Raw genomic sequence first — 22407 nt, forward strand, 5'->3', positions numbered from 1 at the left:
ACCACGATGTTTTAGTTGCAACACCAGCAGCTATAACATCTGCAAAAGCGGCTTGTGTAATGGATAAGAAATAAAAAAAAAAGTCACCGCGCGCAACTAGAACTGCGTGACGTTGTAATTATCTAGGAAGTTTAAATTACCACGATACAGCGAACAATTAGAGTTCTCCGTTCAGCAGTATATATACATGTATACATAAAATACACGTGTGTACAATGCATACGTATAGAATACCTCTAACTCTCTCTCTCTCTCTCTCTCTTTCTCTCTCTTTTTCCGTACCAACGTGTATGTCAAAAACACAGTACCTACATGCAACCGCCAAAGAATTGCACGTCGCACGAATTAGCATACCTAACAGCGTACATAAAGCACTCGAAATTACATCTCTCAACGTACATAGCTTGCAGCTTTTTAATAGACCTTAGAATAATAATTTAGAATGATAGAAATAGACAACAGACACCCTCGCTTAATCACGTCAAAGCGATGCACGAACGTGATTCCAATCCTCCGTCAAACTTCGCCTGTTCGCCTTCAATAGTCTAATCTAAAAGTGATCCGAAAATCTAAGTGCCATCACCTAAATCAGACCCGGTTTGAAGCTTGCCGAAAGATCTTTTTCTTTTGTTTCTTTTTCTTTTTCATGATCTTTTTCTTCTTTCGATTTCACTTCCCCCTTAAATCGTACCATTTTTATCTCAACACCCCAGCACCCAACTCCCGGTTCCTTTTTACACTTTCGATCTCTACTGGACCATGAAATGGGACGACGTCCATACCCAAAAGTAATTATCTTTAAGAGCAAAGGATATACCGATGAGAAATCGTGAAGATCCAGATGTAACACCGTCATGCATGGGTTTGATTAACGATGGGATTGAGAAAATTTGTACCCTCGCAAAGTTACACGCGTTATAAAATTTGTTTCGATCTTGTCCCGCCGATTGAATACCTTATTACTCCAGACCCTCGTTTTTCGGACCAGCTGACGTGGACGGCTCAGTGTCCACGAAAAGACAAATGAACCACGATTTGGTCGAGGCAACGAAAAGAGGAAAGAAAAAAAAAAAAAAAAAAAAAACCTCGGGATTTCCGCGTGTGTCTCGTGATAGTGGAAACGGGTATTTCCCACCTCGTAAAAAAACCCTATCCCACATCTGGAAAATTAATGGATGGTTAATTATCGGCTAACACTTTCCAAACCGTTAATTCTTAATCTATAAAAACTGTCTCCATACGTGCGAGGTCTCAGAAGCGATAAGATAAAAAAAACAGAAAAGAAAAAAGTAGAAATAAAAAGGAAATCCATTCCACCTCACGGTATCCTTGCATGCTTTAATCGTCAGCACTTCGAAGCAGGTTGTCAATACAAGGCGATCGGCCGATTTTTTACGGAGGATTTTTCTCGCGGTGTCGTCAATAGCGCGACGTAATCGTTGATCGTAGCTTGAACGCGATTCTTCCTGTTCCAGCTGCGGAAGCCAGTTTCGACTCTGTCGATTCCCAGCGCGATGAAGACCAGCGGTGGGGTCTCGGGCGGCCCTGGAGGCGTCGGCGGCGGCGGTGCCGGTGCCGGACCCGGCGGGGGCGCCGGCGAAGACGCCGGCATAGCCCTTGTCGGCGTCCATTCAGAGTACCCTAGATACATGGAGGAGCGTGGCCTCGGTGGCGGCTCGATGAAGGGTCCCTCCGGCGGCAGCATAGGGCCCGCCTCCAAGCACAAGCCCAACGTTGGCTACCGCCTTGGCCGCCGGAAGGCCCTCTTCGAGAAGCGAAAGCGCATCAGCGACTACGCTCTCGTCATGGGAATGTTCGGCATCATCGTCATGGTCATCGAAAACGAGCTCTCCAGCGCGGGGGTCTACACCAAGGTGAGTAGTTTCAACAACAGTTGCTACCAAGTATATCTCGAATCTGTTAGTTCCTTCCGGGTTTTCTTCTTCTTTTAACAGGTTATTCTTACGTATTTACTTTATGTCCTCCCTCACTGATGAACATCGCCATCCCCGATGGCGAATGGAGTATATATTGTGTGGACACTGTAAGCTTGTTTTCTTTCCGATCGTTAAATGCGTCGGAAACTGAGATCACGACATTTCGGTATTTTTTTTTTTAACAGTTTTTCTTTACTTTATCTACATTTGTTTGGTTTGAAACTAGTGTTCAAGCTCAACCGAAATAGAATACTTGATATATTTCACCTTTTTTAAGATCGACTCGAAAGTGTTTCACCGCGTGAAATTTGATGCAGAATTTTAGTAATTTGCTGCAAGTCAGATCTGCCAATTTATGAAAAGGGTGGAGATTCCAATTGTGAACGAATTGGGACGAAAACATTCAGCAGACACTTGTGTATACATTAAGAAACTCAAATTCGAAGATCCTTTCGTAATTGTAACATTATTTATGTACCCGGGAATACCGAGAAGTGGTAATAAATTATTCAAGCACGCTAATGAGAACCCTTCGTTTCTCACAGCCTGAAACTTGGTTAAATAACAACAACAACAACAACAAAAACAACAACAGTCGTGATAATAATGATAATAATAGGAGTATTAATCAGTATAATTATCATTCAACGCGTCTTGAAACATTCTCTGAATGTACCCTGAATAATTGTTGTTACCAGATATTTCCAAAATCTTTCGATGAACTAAAAGAAGAAGAAGAAGAAGAAGAAGAAGAAGAAGAAGAAGAAATGCATCGCGTTATTCAATATTCACAACGCACTGTCTTTCTCTAGGATTTATGCGAGAAGATCATTCCCTCAGAGTTGTGCCCCGATAGCTCAAGTTTATAAATACGTAATACAAACTTCTAGACGTAGGTGGAGTGGGTCGTGTAACGGATGCATACTTGCCTGAAATGTAGGTACATTGCAAGGCTTGCATTGAAATGAAAGCTCTGTGAGACTTGAACGAGTGTCGTGCATGTAAGACGCTGGTGTCGAGTTAACAAATTGAATATTGATTCAATGGTAGAAGTTTTAAGCCGGTAGAAAATACGTTCGCGATTCTAGAAACGACGCATATCCCGACGTGGAGAAAAGTTTTACAAGTGATGAAGAAACGACAGTAAATCTTCTGCTGCATTACGACACGGCACGAAGAATGGTCAGAATTCTACGATCTGCATCGCAATATCGGGCGTGTAAAATAGTCGCGAATCCCTAAAAGCCTACGTGGCCTATCTTAGAATCTTGACATGCTCTTATAACACGCCAATTTCCGGTTTACCGATCTTATCACGATCAACATGAACGAGGGGCTGCTGCTGCACGAACCCCGGAGAAACACCGCGTGGATTAAGTCCTAACGAGACTTCAGCACGATTTTACGCCAAAGCCTTCATTCCCCTAAGTTATAGGCGGTTAGGTTTGTTGAGAAAGGAAAGAAGTCAAATACATATTACAAGGGTTTTACTCGCTCAGCGATGGAACATTCTTCCAAGTTTATTCTGCGTCGTTTATTTTTGCGAAGCTTTCACTCGCACGAAGAAAGTATAAGTAAGTATCTGTGAAGAGTGAAACGCTATTTCGAACCATCGAACCGTCAAGTTTGACCAAGCTGATAATGTTACCAATCAAACGGGTAAGATCGATTCGCTTTTCTTTGATATCAACGCGCAATTATCACCCATCCGCAAAGCGATAAAAGAAGAGTAGGTATAAAGAACGAAAGAGATGATAAAACAAAAAAGCTGAAAGAACAATTTGGTCCTCATCAGAACTGGCTGATTAGTTTTATAACAACCGTCGTTTAGTACAAAGAGCTTTTCCTCCGGCTCCTTTTTTCTCGCAAAAATTATAATTAATATACAGCTATAGATTATATTATGAAATATAACACGAAGCTATTGAATTTAAAACTTTTTTTCACAAACGTTCGCTTTGATCTCTTTCGCGCAAAATTTCGTCACGTACATACGTGTTTCCGAGTAAACGGGTGAAAAAAAGTAAAGAGTACAATCAATAGCCACCTACAGCATGCAGGCTCGAATTCGTTCCACCCCATCATTTCCCAGAATCCTCGTCGATTCTAAATCTCGCGATAATGCTTCCGGCCAACCCTTTTTACACACTGCCGATTAATCACGTGTAATCGTTAGGCGGCACTCAACCCGCGTGAAAGATCTTTGGCCGTGGAATTATACTCGCGAAAATGATACGCGGCCATGATGAACCACCAGCAGCCACCACCGGTGTAACAAAGCGTTATATCCATTGGCCTATTTTCCGGCCAATTACCCTGGCAACAGCGTTAATCAGTGCGCAGGCAGTTTATCGCGGTACCGTTGAGACTACTGATGTTGTATCCAGACTCAGTTCCCCGGGAGTGGGATTATCGATGCAGGACTCCGACGCCGCGCAACTCCATCACGGGATGAAGAATCCCTCCAGGTCGACGATGAGAATGAACTGCAGGAGCTGGAGGCGAAGCGGTTTATGGTTACGACCAGGGCCCAATAACCGCCGTTGGAATATTCAATGTTGGGTTCGGCTCGAATGGGGATCGTAAAAAGGTGACGGGCCACCGGCGGAATGTTGCAATTAGGTGATTGCAGTGCGTGAAATTATTGCGAAAACCAAGAACAGACTGACGAATCCTGCGACGATGCACGCATCGATCGATCGGCCTTACAACTCAATGCTGCGTGTGTCCCACGGTGCTTCGGAATTCCTGAATCGGCGCTGATTTTCGCCTAACCAAATCACCGATTAGACAATCCATTAATTTGGGCATCGAGGTAAAGGGATCGACTCGAGCACTCCCTCTAATACCGCCCTCTCCGATTGAGAGGGTCAATCACGTCCGCAGATTTAGACAGATCAAGACGGGATCGCGATCGGCCAGTTGACGTTCTGACGCAATGACCAATCGCGACGCGTGATTTTCGACCTGGACCCAGGCCATTGACGTAATTGTCAAGAGGCTTGAGTCGGGCTGACAACTGATCCTCGCCACCTTATTCCAACTCTGCTTTGGTTCGGCGTGCTTCAGGAGATCGTGGATATATGATCGGACGCCCTCGCAGTTTTGGGTCCCTCGCTTAACAACGCGAAATCCACTCAACCGTGAATCATTTGGGGGCTTGAATTTCTCTGATGTACATAAGGACCGCGCGTTTCACGTTCAAGTATTTATCAGCTTCCGGTTGGATCGCTGCAAACCATATTCAGACCTTGTAGGAGCTTGATGATGACAACGTACAACGTGAACAGTATTAATAACTTGTAGTCATTCGTGAGTACGCGCAATATTTTTGACAAAAAAGCGGAAGTTGAAACACCGGATACTGTATCCTAGAAACTTTTACGCACGAGCGATCATGAGTTCTTCGTTACTTTCTATATCTTGGAAATATTTCCAAAGAATCATTTGGTTATATTAGGGTGCTTTTAACAGGAACGGCTTTATACTGCGTTGCATCTTTATCGGTTGAACTCACAATCGTATAAATTATATCTGTAACGATTGCAGCTCGGATTGAAACGATATTCATGAAATATAACGAAGGTGACAGTGTGGTATGTGAGGAAATTCTTTTCGCTGTGGTATTCATGAATATGATTAACTCTGAATGGCAGAACGTGTCGGTGAATTTCAGCAAACGGCTGAAAGCCCGGTAATTGAGTTTGTGAATTCTTGACAGTTGTTTTAGTTTTTTCAACTTCACTTCTTTTCTTTACAACCCACACAGTTATTTTTACAGTTAAAAAAAGCGTGTTCCGCGACGAATTCCGGTCAAAAATCTACATACCGTCTGGTTCGAGGTACTTTTTAACAATCTGGCTGTGTCCAATTTGTGTTTCTTTACGAGAAAGGCTATAAACGGTAACAGGATCTTGGATTATTGGAATTTCACGCTTCCGATCTGCAGATATGACAAGTTTTAACGTTTTACTTTTCTTTGGTTTTCTAAAATCATACCACCTAAAAATTATGAGTCACATTCAGTCATCAGTTTCCATTCAGTTCACGAATTTACAAATTATAACTGGGAATAATTAGCTCCAATAAATTAACAAAACAGACGTTTTAAACGTTGAAAAATTCGTGAAAAACTACATAAAATCCTCCCCACATCACAGCTGTTCTCGAAATCTGCGTATAACTCATGACTCGTTTAATTTCAACAGGTACATTTTTCGGCTCGAGGGATTTGAATGAATTCTTTATCAGCTTGAGGATGAGCCACGAGTAGGTACTTAATGTAAATGAGTAAGAGTAATAGATGACATGAATGTCAGTGGAAGAATTAGGTCAGACGTCTGGCCATTGAAAGGATAATATAAGAGGCTAAGAGGTAATCAATCAATGAATCACGGTAATTGATATGTCGAGGCCGAATAGCCGCACAGTTTTTTTACGGCCAAACTGTACTTACGCCACGACGACAGATGTCTGAGACAACGTACTAACCAAGCAAATGTCAAGAACGTAAAACTCGCCTCTACCCATATAAGTGTAACAGGTTCCCCGACAAGATGTGGGTGGCTGGTGCTTGTGTTATGGTTGTACGAGACGAAACGATGGTGATCAATTTTTCAATTATCACCCCAACGATCAAGGATTCGCAATAGCTGATTAGGCGGATTTTTACTTGTCGTTAAAGGTGCATAAGGTTACAGAGATTTTTTCATTTTTTCACGTCACCTGAATTTCCGTCACGGAAGTCAAGCCAAGTACGCTCAATGTTGCATAAATAATGCCTACGCTGAGAAACAGCTTGTATAAGATGCCGGTGGTTTTAAAACTCGGTACGAATTTTCACGCGCGGTGAGAAATGCAAGAGAAATATATTCCTTCTGTACGAGTGAACAGTGCAGGGGAAACGAGGCACCAGGACCGAATATTTAATGGGTCGCACCCGGTCCGTAAAAATAGTGGCGAAGACTTGGTATGTCAGACGAAAGCCACGTATTTCATCCTTAATTTGGTCCGTGCCTACGAGTCTTCGCAATCCTTGTCACTTTTGAAAGTATCCGGTTTACTTGAGTACCGGGTATTTCCGGCATCCTTCGGAAACCCTCAAAAATACGTCGACACGTAATGAAGCCTGGTGGGACATTTTCTGAATATAGTCAATTATGGACGTAATATAAATTAACGTCAGGATTTGCGCAGTGATCACGAGATAAATGTGGGGGGGATAAAAAATCTCCAAGTGAACGTGACAAACTCCCAAGATTATCTGTGAATTTATGTGAAATGATTTTTAAAACGAATCGTTAAATCAACACCTCGTTGAAACGATTTTACAATTTATTACCGAAATTATACGTTCCCTGCGCATAGCCGCCATTATACCATTATCATGATTGTTACATTATATCTTCGAAGACTGTACAACGAGGCTATCAATTTTTGCCCGGGGTGCTAAATCATTAAAGTTTCGAAAGCTGCACGACATCCCGACGGGTTTCTCTCTTCGAAGAAGCGCAAAATTTAGCCAGTTAATATATCGTAAAGTGAAAGAGTGGAATAGGTATACCAGGGACGAGCAAAAGGGACACTTTCCACTGTGCAGCAGCGTGATAAACGTTTTCTCCGTAGGTATTTCAAGGGACGAAAATTTAGGGGTTCAATTACAGTTGAGCAGATATTTCGCAGGTCGGGCCGACAACCTTCTCTTATTCTTCGACCCGTAATGCGTTATCAAAAGGCTTCAGCGAGCAGCCGGAATTTAACTGTACATTCCCTCCTTTGTTGATATCGTATAACGTTTGCACGCATTTCACAGCCATCGCATTGCCTAATCGTGATTAATCACTTTCGCTTTTGTGAAAGCCCTGGTTAATCCGAAGCACAATGGTTTACACGTGGGATAAAGCTCGCAGTGAAAAAGAAAACAAACAAAAAAACAAACAAACAAACAGAAAAACGCAGTAAGAATACAAATTTTCCCCAACAAGTGTCTCGAAATTTTTTATTCAATATATTCCGTACGTAATATATTATCGGAGACTATTCCTCTTCTTATTATACAAAGTATGCACGTACAGGTAATTGAACGTGTAAAGATTCTTCGCAGAGCTTCGCTCAACGACTTGAATTTTTAACTGCATACCGTGGCTAACCTGGCGAGTGAAAAGTAGACGTGGAAGACGAAGCCCCGAGGGATTTCAGAGTGGCTAAACGAGTCTTAAGAGTACATGCCGACATTAAGGGGATGCTATAGTCAGTTCTCCACGACTGCGTTAAATGTCTTCTATTTTCGTTGATATCGTAGTAGCTATGCATCGCAATGCAAAAACTGGAATAACAGCCGGATTCTCAATGAAATTTTAAACAAAAACACACCAATGAATTTTCGTATCACATAAAAACGAAAATTCGGTATAAAAAATTTAAAATCGCGATCACGGTTTCGTATTTTTTACGAGATATTTTTATTTACCCGTAAAATCAGTGTTTTTGCTCAGAGTTGCATGTAAAAATTAGCTCTTGAATCCTTTTTTTGCGTTGCTAAGCATAGCCTCTGATATCAGCCAAAATAAAAAAAAATAAACTTCTTTCCCATGCATATAATACCATAACCTAAAAATTGTTGTACAGCGTATTTTGCTCGTGTAAGAATTAAGAAAATGGATTTTTTTCCAAGATTCCACCGAGCTTTTTAACCTGCAATGTAGCTCAATACTCAGAACGAGCGCTTTGCTGTTTAACGTTGAAGTTCTTTTGAGTAACTATTCTGGACCACTTTAAGCTCGCGGGAAATAAAATTATTGCACTACGCTGCGCCGTCTGTGCGGTAATTACGTTAGCACATAACGTACGTACATACATGTAGGTACACACTTGTTGTCGAGTAGGTAATATGGCGAGCGTTGTATTTCGCATTGGAGAAACAGCATGGTTTTACAGTTTGCAACAACTTTTTAAACTGTCAGGGTACGGGTGCTTCAAACGAAAAAACAAAAGGAATGACTTCTGCTGAAATTCATTTGTGTCAAAAACACGCGTCTAATTTTCCAGAAATTCTATTACACGAAGTTCTGCCCGAATAGAGTTCATATAATACCGATAAAAGGCCAGAAACATGCATAATTGACTATCTCAAAGTAATGTTCAGAATATAAGCAAGAAATACGCTGTATTTATGAAATAATAAAGAGAAACTCACCCATTGCAGCGGAACGGAACAGCAACATCATCCTGGCACGCAATTTGGGACACCGTTTCTTGAATTCACTCAATTCTCACGTAACACTTGCCTTTTCACTTTTCACTGCACCAACACGTCAACTCCGACTTCAACTTCAATTTTGGAACTTGTAACGTCACAGTCGTCATCGTTTTTCCTTAATAATCGGAGAAAACGAGGCACCGATACGCGCGAACTACTCGACGCTCTGCCAGAACCGAGCATCGACTGGCAGCCATATTTATTTACATGACCGTCAAGCCGCAACCCCTGCGACAAGTGTTTATGAGAGTATTCACGTCACATTCAACCGACCGGAAGAGCAGTTACTTATTGTCAGAAAAGTTGTCCCGTATTATTTGTTCACTTCACTGGGCCTAAGCCGCGCATATTCAGCTTTGTAAATGTGGTTACGCAGGGACTTCGAACTTGCTGAACTGAACTGAAAACAATAGAATAATTGATTTTACTCATGAGGAAAAACATGAGTTTTTTTTCTTCAAATTAATAAAACTGAAATTTCGTTTGAATAACATAAATGTTATCGACTATGTTATTGAAAAATGCATTTCAAATACGCGCTTATTTTATTCTTGCTAATTTATAATCGATTAACGGCCGAATGAAATAGTAGAATACTAAAATTTTCGTCTCTCGAAGAGAAACTATTTCCCTTCAAACTTGTCCCCTGACTTTTCACGCGATTTTCATCGCATCGCACTACAGTTAGAAACGTATTCTTGACGCGGAATAACCAAGTCTTGGTTTTAATTCGCGACAAGATTCCCTGTACTACTGTATAAATATATCCAACTTGGACTGGTTTACGAGTTTAATTTAAATACGGTCCTAACTCTGTGGAATGGGGTAGTTTCTTCGAGAAAATTAAGAAACGAGAGTCACTAAACCTGTCCTCTTCGCAAACTATTACACTCGGGTACTTTACGAGGGGCGTTTGCTGCAGTTTTGTTCAAAACATACATAAATATTTTTTCCAAGTTATCGTAAAAAAAAAAAAAAAAAAAAACATTTCTATATATAAATATTTTTGTCAACAAATAACAGCGAGAAGAAAATTTTCCAGAAATAATTCTCAACCGTTATGTAACTTCCATTTGCTCTAGTTTCAGCCACGGAATGCACTGCAACGTGCCTAATTCGTACGTGCATGCAGAATCCATGATCCCCTTACAGAATTATATTTTGTAGATTATAGGACTTTTAAGCCGGACTTATCGGTGGTGCGTTCGTACTGCCGGACGATGCTGAGAAGCCCCGCTCGTTCTAACAATAAGACATTCCCAGCCATGGCATTAACATACTTTCCTTCTACCAAATCCGTCGTTTCTCGACATTGCTGATAAAACCGAGCGCGAGGGGAATTATGACCGACTATATGAATCTCGTTTTCGCAACAGTATCCACCCTGCGTTCGTTCAACGGTTTCAGAATCAAATTCGTAGATGGTCTCGATAGTTGGGCAACGTGGAGAACAGATATTATTCGTTTGCACTCGAATTCGCCGCATGGTGAGCAAAGTGCTGTCTGGAGGGTTGAAAACAGCATCTAAGAAGACGAGTAATTCATTTTTTTCCCGAGCTGTTTCCACTCCAAATAATAATAGCAGTAACTATGATAATGGTAGTTTCTATAGGCTTCGCCCGCAACGACCTTGACCTCGAACTACCGTATGTATGACGGTAACAATTTGTTGGGGATTTCGGAAGCTCTTTAACTTGTATTTTCCCAGAGTAAGCTCTCGCCGGTGATAACGAAGACTCGAGATAGAGAAAGAGAGAGAAAGAGATCTCAGTTTGGCCTGTTCGAGAAGGAAACTCGACGAAGAGCCTAGGAAGGAAATTAGCCCGTGTCCTGCGACTGGTACCTACTCGGAACTACGACCGAGTAAAATTCCATCTCTGGATTCATTCGGTGATGAAACATCCGCGTAATGCACTAAACGAAACTCTAGGAAACTCACTTTCAACCCGCGGGCATTCCCTTCATATTATATACCGCCGTCACGCGGGGAAGGACTGCGAAGTTTTCTCTGCATATTATATTACGTGCCTGGAAACGTGTTTTGCAAATTCTTGTCTCTGAAAATTCGCGAGGGGTTCGGAATTCGCGATATACATATTCTCACAGTGGCGTGTTGGAAAAAATGTATTCTCGTCTTATCTTTATACGTGAGATATCGAGAGCAACGCGAAGCGCAAGGACTCGCGATGACCCCGTCATTAGCAGCTCTCGCCTCTACCCCAAGGCTGGAAATAAAAAGGTCATAATCGGAAGTATCAGAGACGGCTCTGCACGTCCGTGAGCAGAAAGCTCCGCGATCGAGAGACGGAGCTTTATATTGACGCGGAGACGTGATTTGGCATCATGCCGAAGCGAGTCGGCGCTTTCTTATCTTCGCTGTTCGATCATTACACGCTCCTCAATTGTTCACTTTATGATGCGACGATTAATGTTCTTTTCGTCGAACTTGAAATACGTGAATGCGCCTTGACGACTCGGCCGAGCTGCTGGTTGCTTTTAGTAATTGAAAATGAAGACGGTTTTATGGAAAAAAAAATATAAATTACGAAACATGAAATATGCAAGAGGCTGGAAAAGGAATTTGGTGAGACGGAAATTTTGCTGGTAGGTAAGTAGATTCGGAGGTAACTTTTGCCCGGGCAACCTGCATCACCGGTCTCAAAGTACTCCCAGAATTCACTGCTAATTCTCGTTTCTAACGCTCTGCTTCTCGCGTATATCGAATTCTACATCCTGAGGGCTTCCGGAGTTTAACATTGTTAGATCGTATACCTATAGAGGATAGTCGCGTTGATTTTACCAAATTCGATAATACCCAAACAATATTTAATAACTGAGGACCACCCTTTACGGCGAAGGGATAAATCTCATCAACGGTCGTCTGTGCAAAATCATCACGTAAACTTTTCAACCGCTCGTCGAGCCTTAAAATGGTGTTTTCAAAATATCGCGGAGGGATTCGATGATCAGCATCTATTGCATGTTTAGGAATTTCGGAAATAATCGAGTGCCCATATACGGCTACAATTACGTCCGTAAGGGACGTCTGAGGCTTCTGACGGTTCGTTGACCGTCGCGGTAATCGGAAGGCCGAGGTTCAGGAGGATATATCGCGGGCTTCGAAGACCCCCAATTACGGGGTCCAATCTCTCCGAGAAGGAGTGTGATTAGACGGGAAACCACGGTGCTTGAAAATTACGACAGGTGAAATCTGCTGACGCTATGCAGCGCAGCTTGGAGCTAGGGGTCCGTTGCCAAGAACAAGTGTGCCGTCAGCAGCGTGTTTATAAGGGTTGGCACTGCTCCGTTACCGACGCTGACACACCTTGACGCGATGTTAACAGCTGTCGAGGGTGGAACTTTGCATACGCTATTAATTAACCCGACCTGGACAATTCCATCTACACCACCATACGCTCGGCTGGTGTATACAGCAGTGGTTAATACCTGGAGGGAATTTGATAGCTTCCTTAAATCGAGGCATAGCTCATCCTCGATGATACCATGAGCTACGCCGCATTCCGTACCGCATGGATACAAAACTATTCCCTCCACATAACGCGATTGGGAATTTGATGCACGTACTCGAATGTACTAGGATATATTAACACGAGGATGCTCCGAGAGTCAGGACCGTGAAACAGTTTGAGTTCGGTGAAATTTCAGGGATAACGGTTACTGCCAAAGATTCGCTGAACTGCAAGTATTAGACCTTCTCGAACTTTGACTTTTAGAATCGTTCGAACTACGGTATTCGCCGGTAAAATTTTCCTACCGTCTTTCCAACGTCAACAATATTTTCAGAGGATATTACCAAGGATAAAATCTTATTGTTAGTGCTCTAATACTAATAATAATAATAATAATAATAATAATGAATTTTCTCACTTTTCGCCCGAGTGTAGAAAGCAGTTACGAAAATTTTACGGGATAGTCGAAGATGCTTTAATATCGCGTGAAGCACTCATCCGTACTTGACACTCTAAACTTTCAAACTTTGTTCAAGAATTATGCAAAAACTTACCACATTCTGCTTAAACTTGATTTTAAGCGATACCATAGTCGGTTCGACATTGACGTATACATCTCCAAATATCGATGCCCACGTATCTCAAATGCAAAAGAGGGCTAACATCCCCATTACATATACCATTCTGAACAAAAACACTCCAACACATTTTCATTAGACGCAGAAATAAAGAAATGGCATGAATTCAACGTATTTTATATCAAGATTTCGTAAAATCCATACAACTTCTTTATTTCTGCCCCAAATAAAAATAAATCACAGTGTTTTTTTTCAGGATTGTGTACAGAATGGGGATGTTGAACCCTTTTTTTCGTTTGAGATACGTGGGCGTCGATATTTGTAGATATATACGTCAACGCCGAAATCGACCAGAGCACCCCCTTAACAAGATTTGATGGGCGGGATTATCAACGGTTTCAAGTTTCCACCGTATTCTAGTTCATCGACTCTGCGTTTTTCGAGTTTCTCTTGTGCAACAGCGATGTGCTTAATTGTTCTTAATAACAGAGCAATATATAAGCAAAAAAAAAAAACAATACAGTAAAAAAACGATCGTTCTTCCAACAAAGAAAAATGACAAGATTTTTTCAACTCGTAGTGATATTTGTTTGGTAGGGTAGACCTTCACCAAAGTTTCGCGAAGATCCACAGGTGTAGGCAACTCGGTGGGTCCCTCAGTGGGTCTGAAAATCAAGTCAAGAGGTTGTTTAGTTAGCCGAAAGACAGGGGAGACCCCAGCCTTTCTCACGGTTGGCTAACACGGCACTCGAAACATCCGACACGCTCTCATCCCGCTATGATTGTTCGTTGTATCTTGAGTCGAGTTCTGCAAGGCCGCACCCTTGCCACGCAGAACAGGGGGAAAAAATAAAGACAAGCGATGCCCCAGCGAATTGGCCAAGTTGTCACTCGCGACTTTTTCAAATACTTTACAAAGTCCAGAGCTTGTACGAATAGGTATATATAATTAACCTCATTTTCATCTACCGATGACTTATATTTCTGTAGTAGATAAAGCAGTTCTGATTTTATTAACAAATATTGATAATTCGAAGAAAAGAAAAGAAATGTTATTTTTATTGAAACAAATTATAGCCTATGTTACTCAGGGATAGTTCAGCTTCCTATTTGTAAAAGAAATTTTGAAATCGGTTCAATAGTTCCAGAGATTACCCCCTACATACAAACAAACTTCACCTCTTTATAATATTAGTCCAGATAATATCAAATAAAAGCAGAATCTAGCCATTTTGAAAATGAGATGTTCTAACGATGAGATAATCGAGCATATCACAGTTTTCCTCTTTACGCGGTAATTATCAGAGTAGCTTAATTGACCCGCAGCAGATTCATGCTCGTATCCAAGGCCCGCGGTGGCCGAGCTGGTGAAGCGGAAAGATAGTAGAGCTTTCCAAGTTTCTAGTCTTGTGTATCTGCTACTTCGCTGTCGGTATAGGTATGGGTGTATTACGAGTTCAACTAGGAGAGTCAAGTCAACTTCGTTGAATCGTGAAATTGAAAGCTCCGGTGCTAATCGGAAGAGCGTTTCTCACACGAGGACGCCGCGTTTAGAGATAAATAAACACCGAGTAATTGATATATCTAAGAAGTGATAAAAATCCCAAAACGACGTGAGTATGTATCTGCACGTGCATGCTCTTAAAATAATCCAACACGTTCACTGTTTCATGACGGACGATTTCGGTTTTTCTCTCTTATCTCTCTTCTTCTGTCTTTTCTCGCCCCCTTTACGATCTTCGATATCGATCGTTTTTATGCGCTTCAAGTTCGCGGCTTCGTATAACAACAAGCGTTCACTTTATCATTCAGCATTTATAGCCCGAATATAAACACGCGGGGTTAATATTAGCTGCAATCGCTGTTCATTTTTCAAATTTGAATACATAAATCCAATCAGTTGACAGCCCGCGATCTCGTTCTCAGTCGCAAAAAATAAAATATATCTATACGCGATATATTTCCAACTATGGTAGAGAAAATGTTAAAAAAGAAACGTGCAATTTTGTGCAGGGATTTGTAGTATCAAAAATAAAACTGAAAGTGGGAGGGAAAGGAATGATAGAAAAAAAAAAAAACTTAGAAAGAAATTTCACCCGGATTATGAGAGCGCCCTACACACCGTTCTCTTATGACTTTCCGCAAGGGAAATTCTTTTTATTATCTCCTTCTTTTTTCCAACCCCTTGAAAATTACTCGAGTCGGTCTGTCTGTGTACGTACGTTTAATTTAATTTCAAAGTGGCTGTCGAGCGCTTTCTATCCTTTCCTCTCCCTCCTTCTCGTCTCTCATCAAAGGTGCTTTTATTCCATGAAACGGCAGTGCTTCGTTCGCGGCAAATTGCACTCGATGTTTGCTTAATAAGCGACGAGGAGAAGGAGTTGAGAAATATATGGTCGCCTCGGGTTTTGTTTGGAATTCGAGGGCTGCTTGCATCACCGCAAAAGAAATCCCGGTCCCATGTTGCCCCGCATTATTACGGCGAACGCGTAACGAAGGGGAGAAATTAATTAAAAGTAGACGCGATGCGGCTTGACTTGGGCTCTGACTCTGTTGTAAATCGTTTGTTTCCTAATTCATTTGTCCGGCGTGCCACACGCCGTCGTAAGACGGTGAGAAGGCCATTTGTTATCAGGGCACGAGACTGTTTGCATAGTCCCTATGGCATGTCCTAACCTACGCCACCACCCCCATGACTCTCCCTCTGATCCCGTCGGCATCTCCGCTATTTCTCGATGTTGCTTCTTTCTCGCCGCCAACGACTGATATATGATATGCGTAGGCATATGTATACTGGGAGTTCGAGCTCATCCAAAATCAACAAAAACCACTCTCTACTTCTCGCGAAAATATGGCAGCAAATGGATCTCATGCCCCTTACGCCGCGGATGCTCTTTCTCGTAACTGCCAGAAATTATGAGTTATAGCGATTAAACTTGAAAGATAAGCGAACATAATGTAGACGAGATTTGTTCCAGCATTTGTATTCATTTTGGTTATCGTATTTTTAGTCATTATTTTCACGCATCTACCTTTCATGGTGTCATGATGTGGGTAATTTTACCAGGGAACCAGGAAAAAGAAAGGAATGGAAAGACACACCCTGACAAGGGTCCGTGCCGGGGGAATCACGCCAAAGGGCGTATCTCAGCTTCCGGGTATGAATAAAGCCTGCGAATAAGGTGCAGAAACGTCCATTTAGAAATGGTAAAAGATATTTACCCGAATAATAATCCAACCCGGAAAGCTTCTTCACCATATATTTGTGGGATTCACTCGGGGCGACATGGCGTCTCTGGTTAAAAGCTGGGGCCAACGATTTCCTGCGACCCTTATAGCCTCACGGTTTTCAGTTGAGAATTCTGCCTCGTTGAGGGATGAAAAGATCGTAAGATATTCCATATGCTCCAAACTCCCATTCGCGTTTGTAATCTCGAGTGAAAAAAATTCCCAACAAAAAACATCCACGATTCAAAATTTTCACCTGTTCATTTGAATTATACTATCAATTTCAGAGTGATTAAAGCTGCAATGAAACGATTAGATACCTGCCGAACAAGTTTGAAGAACACCCTTGAATCCCGCAAGAGTTTTGGTGGTTTTGGGAATTTAAAAAAATTGAGAACCAATTCTCTACTTTTACGTAACACTCAAAATCCACCCCCTTTTCACCCCCATCAGCCGACTTTGTGCGGTTTGTAAATGTGGAGACGTAAACTCTGACGGCAGGGAAACCCGGTATTCGCAAAAAACCGTGAGCTGTAACGTAACCGCGTAAAGTTGCCTCGAGTGTCCCAAAAAAATAAGCCACTTCACTAATTTACGTCATTCAGGTTATCTTCGCGAAGCCTCGACAAGCGTCGTAATTGGCGTCAATTATCCTGCCGTAGACGATGTCGCGTTACTTTTAAGTACGTTTTGACGTGCGATAGGTACGCAAGGGTTTGTTTTGTATAATTTTTTTTTTTTTTCTTCTTATCATTCCCTTTATCGCCACAACTGTACGTTGAAATTTTGGCAAAAATATATCGCCGGCTTTGGCGGAAAGCTCGAGATTAAGACAATGGGACGAAACTGAGGTTGAGAGTTCATTTAAGAAAGCGAAAGGGCCGGACTTTTTATTCCTCGTTTTCAGTCCGGAGATTGTTTGGAAACTGCAATTAGTGTTTCAAGAGTTTTCCCCGCTATCTGGCGTCTGTCCAAGATAAGGGACAAATTTCTCGGAAATTCTTCGTCTGTCGTTTAATGGTGCAAAGGCTGCCGCTGCTCCTCGTTTAAAACAAGAGCGATGTTTCACCATTTCCATAAACATATTCGATGATGATATAACCAGGGATTGTTGCTGCTCCCGCACATTTGTTATCGTTCAAAGAGATACTCGCAGATCCTCCCCATCCCTAGAAATATTTAAATTTTTTCTCACCTAGTTACCGTCTCAATTGAATAATTATTTACGATCCACAAAATTGTCGTAACATCTGTTAAACGAAGTTTTTACGCGAATCAGATCCACGTGAATTACAAGATTTTAACTCCTACGGAAATCTCTGCTCGAAGCTTAATCACAATCGAGTAAAACAAAGCAATTCCAAAACATTACGGAATATCACGGGAGTTTCTTAGTGTAGAAAATTTCTACATTTCCTGAGTCAAGTCTTCCGCGTTTTTCATTTCGATGTAACAGGAAATTGGTTCCCTCTAGTAACCAGACGAGGGAGGACCCTTTGCTCGACTCGGTGTTTATGAGTTCTCAACAAGAAAGAATTGCGGAGCAAAGAGAAGCTGAATTTCTTTTACTCAGATATATGCGGAGGCGAAACGGGTGCGAAGTATTTTAATTACTGAATTTGAAGAATCCGTTTTCTCTTCCTGTCTCCCGGAAAAAGGCCGCATTTTCTCGTTCTTTCCCAAAAATGGCCGCTTCAGTCAGCTCGTTGACAACCGTTTTCGCGTTTTCTTCTTCTTGGCCGGATATTTATCAGGGGACAAACATTGTAACGCTTTCAACTTTTCCAACGTGTTGTGCCAAGTTTTAACTTCCTCTCCGGGTAAAAGTCTCCGAGGCAATGATGTATAAGTACTTCAGCTAGCCGACCGGCTCGATCTTCGACAAACTTTTTGCGAAGAATAAGAAGAAGTTCGTAAAGCTATACGTAGAAAATAATTGATAAGCTGTAATCCATACCGCCGAGAATCGATAGAGATGCCCCCACCGATAACTGGAAGAATCGTACATCACTCGACTTATTTTGTCTGTGGGTCTATGTGTATTGGCAGCGTGCCACGAATATGGGCATGGCTTTTGACCCACGTTTTATACCCTAAGTGAGTAGCATTCCGTGATGTTGTGCAATCTGGAAACTCCCAGTGAATAAATCACGTCGAGTAGTTGCTCGTAATTCAGCTTTCACTATCCAAAGGAAGTGAACATTTTTCGCTTCGTCCAAAATATATACTGCCAAATATAAGAGTAAAAAATAATAATGAGATTAAAAATTCTTATCTGCACAACTCTCTTCCTTCTTCATAGGCAATTTTCTTTGTACAAACATTTAAAGCGGAAGTACGAGAGTGTCGACGTTTCGAAATTCTATCAAAGGACGGGATAATGAAGGCTGACTTGATTTAGAGGGAACTTTAGTAAACCAGATGAGTACACCTCGTTAGAACCATTCATCAGAACGCCAAATGCTCATCGAGTTCGGTAATATGAAATTTATCGATTGTTGTTTTTGACACAGATTTCGCGTTTCTTCATCAACAATGAGGGTGAAAAAGAAGTTCAATCCTTGTTCCTTCTACCAATTTATTAAGAATGAGCAACTGCAATTTTTCTTAAATCTCCCTCAGCAAACGTCAGTATCAATACAATCGCAACAAGATTTAAAAACCTTCACCGCAATAGTCAACTGAAATTCTGATGTACCAAGCCATTATTGAAACTTGCAAAATTCTACCCATTGCGCCACATTTTTTTGCGTCTACTAAAGTAGCACTAAAAATCCCTAGTCCGGCAAATAATTTTTTTCCATATATGTAACTAATTTGAAGTATCGCCACCACGCCACGGGACTCGGCTGCCTTCCTGGCATTTCATATCCGCAAATTGTGAATCTAAGTAAGCGGCTGCTGCGCAAAGCGAGGGTAATAATCTCGCCAATGTCCGAGAATTAGGTCTTCAGGACCTCTAGCCACGCTCTGCGCGGTTTCGGCACGTGGGTTTAAGGGTTGCTCCGCCCTTGACCCACCGTCCGAAGCCAGAAACCGCAGGGGGGATCCGTCCCTTGAAGCGCCCTTGGCAACGACCCCATGGGAGCCACAATTTTCCATCTCAAGACGAACGAGCGTTGGTCCCTCCGCAGGATTATCATTCACGCGTCAGGGGCTGACAGCTGATCCTGGAGGATGTCCGTTGCTGCTACCTGCACTCGTCCTGCGCGTCCAATCGGCTCCGGAAATACACTAAAACGAAGTAGCGAGTTCCCGCGGGCTATTATTCGCGAGTCTCCGAGGTCGCCGTCGTCGGAAAGAGGGTTCTGATCGATCCTCTCGGATTGAGACTGGAAAAAGTTTTACAGGATACTCTCCCAATTTACATTCTTACCGCCCTCGCCTCCGTGTGCGGGGATTGGGATAGGTTGCTGTTACCACCGGGACTCTCTTCGCTCCGGAAACTAGAAATTTACCGTCCTATCGAGTCCTCGCATCCCCGTAGATGTACGTATGTGGAAACTTGATCGCACTCGGTGGGCCACCCGTTGCTAGTTTTTTTTTTTGTAAAGGAGGTAAAACGATTGGCAGTTTAAATTAAGCTCCCGATAGGATTGCTCTGAAATTCTTTCCAACAGTTTGCTTTTTTTCTCCACAAAGAGCCGAGGAAAAACCACAACGTCGCGCATTTTCATGTTGAAAATTTCATCCGTATGATATTTTTTAAAGAATTTAATATGGAAGAGTATTGGAATTTTTCATATACATTGAATTTCATGCAGTGACGAAAAGCTTCATGATGAAAAAGTTAAATCAAATTTTTTCACGAATACGAAAATCTTTTTTGTCTCTTTCTCCGTTTTTTTTTCCTCGTGAAATGAGACGGTGTTAATGATTTTCACATCGTTTAGTAAACCGTCTTAAGCCTCGTCTATGAAGACACGATCCGAACGTTAGCGTAGAAAGAAGACTCAAACGAGTCTTTTATGCTCGCGCGGTGAGAAAACGGGCAGATGTAAACATCAGCGGTAACAAATCGACGATCATTAGTTCAGCAACTATGTATCAATCAATCAAATATTTACCTTATGAATTTTTGCTGAACCTTCGATGTTGAGCGATTCGTTCGCGGTTTCTTTCTTTCTTTTTCTCGCAGTTTTTTTTAATGAATCTACACACACCGAGACTCGTGGGTGTTATCACCTAGGGTGATAAATTGATGAAATTACCCATACATGTATGCGCATGTGTATATTATACACCAGTGTGTTTCCATCCCTCGGGGGAGAAGGAGACAGGCAATAAAAAAAAGAGGAGCGAAACGAAGTAGAGCTTGAGGGAAAGTGAGAATGAAAAAATGAAGAGAAATGTAGGAGAAAAATTTCGTGAGAAGAGAAAGGCGAGGAATGAAGAAAGGGCAGAAGGGCGGAGGAAATTCCCTGAATTCTCCATCACCGCTATCCCTCAGAAGGTAGGAATATATAATACACTTCAGGCATTTCACTTCAACTTCGTACCATTGAACATACCTACCGCCGTCCAGTCCGTCACCCACGATATTATCAGCTCCAGGACACGAGACCTTGAAGTCGTCCTTGTATGTACCTCACACGGCTTTCTTCTTCACCACGTGCGAAAGCAGCATTGCGATGGCGTGGAATGCCCTTCTACTTTCAAGCGACACACTCACGGCAATAGTTCACATGCCTACGTCACTTAAACGGCGTGTGTGTATAACTTGGAATCCCCGGAGTGAATTGGCGGATTGTACACCACCAACCCCCGGCGTCTTCTCGACAAAACTTATTTTTTCATCTCGAATCTGCCACCCTCCTTGACTCAAGAATCCAGGGTCGACATCCTCGTATCCCGCGTTAAACCAAGGACGACATTAATTTTCGTCTGAAATTTCGTCCCTCGCAGGGGACCATCGCCGAGCTTGCGTCGAGCGTACTTTGCTTCGTCACTTCATGAACGTCTCTCTCAATTTAAAATTCTCCTCTCCCTACTCTTTTGCCTTCGCCTTTTTAGTCCCTCGGCTGAACCTACGTACCTACACATCGATGTATCGCCATAACTTGGCAAGTCGCTTTATTTCCGACGTAATTCTGCTTCGTACGTCTTGTCTCTCCTACCATTTTCTTGTCAGACGCGTTTCAGGCAATCCTGCAACTCCTCGTATATGCGAATAACTGAGATTCAAGCACGTGGCAAGCTGTCAGATTCTACCGCCGTATATACCTCTCTACCTATACGTATACACGATTCTCCGGCTTTTCATCTGCCCGGAAACCGATCGTTACTGAGAAGGACGCGCGACGGAACTCCGGTATTGAAAGTGAAATTGAATTGCGGTTCCTGCGACAGTATAAACACTCCCTTCCCACCGCTTCACTCTCTATACAGGCAAATTTACGGCCATGCATGAATCCCGATGAATATCCACTATTAAATCGATGATTATTACCGCCAACGTCGGTTTAACTGCACCGACAGCCGCCTGACGACCAATAACCCGGGTTATCCTGCAGTGCAGAGCTTGTTCACATAAAACGCCTAGTCGATTTGAAATCCGTTACATCGTTACTGGGCTAAGCCGGGCATGAAATTCTCCGTGAAATTTTATCGGAAATTCAGTTTAAACAAGCTCTAACCTCCAGCCCCACATTCCCTGCCTGGCATGCTCGTCTCATCGTCAGCTGCAGAACGAACGCCATTCGCTGCACGACGGGCGAATATTGAGGGTAAGATTTTTTTTTTCTCGATCCTTCCAACAACGTCTAACACGTCATAAGATTGTGCATATTTTTCCTCGACGGTGAAAATGGGAAGCAGCGAAAAAAAATCGAAATCATGAGGAACACAGGGAACATCATCGACGTAATCGCTTATTATTTCCCGAGACTAAACACCCTTCGCAGGACATTTTATAGGCCGGTGCAATTCACTGGATG

At 42.3% G+C, this 22407-nt stretch overlaps 1 protein-coding gene and 1 long non-coding RNA gene across 4 annotated transcripts in view; one reads left to right on the top strand and one right to left on the bottom strand.

Annotated features, from left to right (window-relative positions):
- LOC124413383 overlaps positions 1-9582 on the bottom strand; it is a 114068-nt gene extending 104486 nt beyond the window's left edge. The window contains exon 1 of the long non-coding RNA XR_006929863.1: positions 9133-9582. This is a non-coding gene — a long non-coding RNA (uncharacterized LOC124413383). The remainder of the gene's footprint in view (positions 1-9132) is intronic.
- The window catches only part of LOC124413371 (small conductance calcium-activated potassium channel protein), a 148466-nt gene that overhangs the window by 88973 nt on the left and 37086 nt on the right, over positions 1-22407 (top strand). For all 3 annotated transcript variants that reach the window (XM_046893903.1, XM_046893904.1, XM_046893905.1), the window contains one exon: positions 1476-1874. In XM_046893903.1, coding sequence (XP_046749859.1) covers positions 1476-1874 — 399 coding nt within the window. The remainder of the gene's footprint in view (positions 1-1475; positions 1875-22407) is intronic.

The sequence above is a fragment of the Diprion similis genome, chromosome 12, assembly GCF_021155765.1.
Source record: "Diprion similis isolate iyDipSimi1 chromosome 12, iyDipSimi1.1, whole genome shotgun sequence".
NCBI lineage: Eukaryota > Metazoa > Arthropoda > Insecta > Hymenoptera > Diprionidae > Diprion > Diprion similis.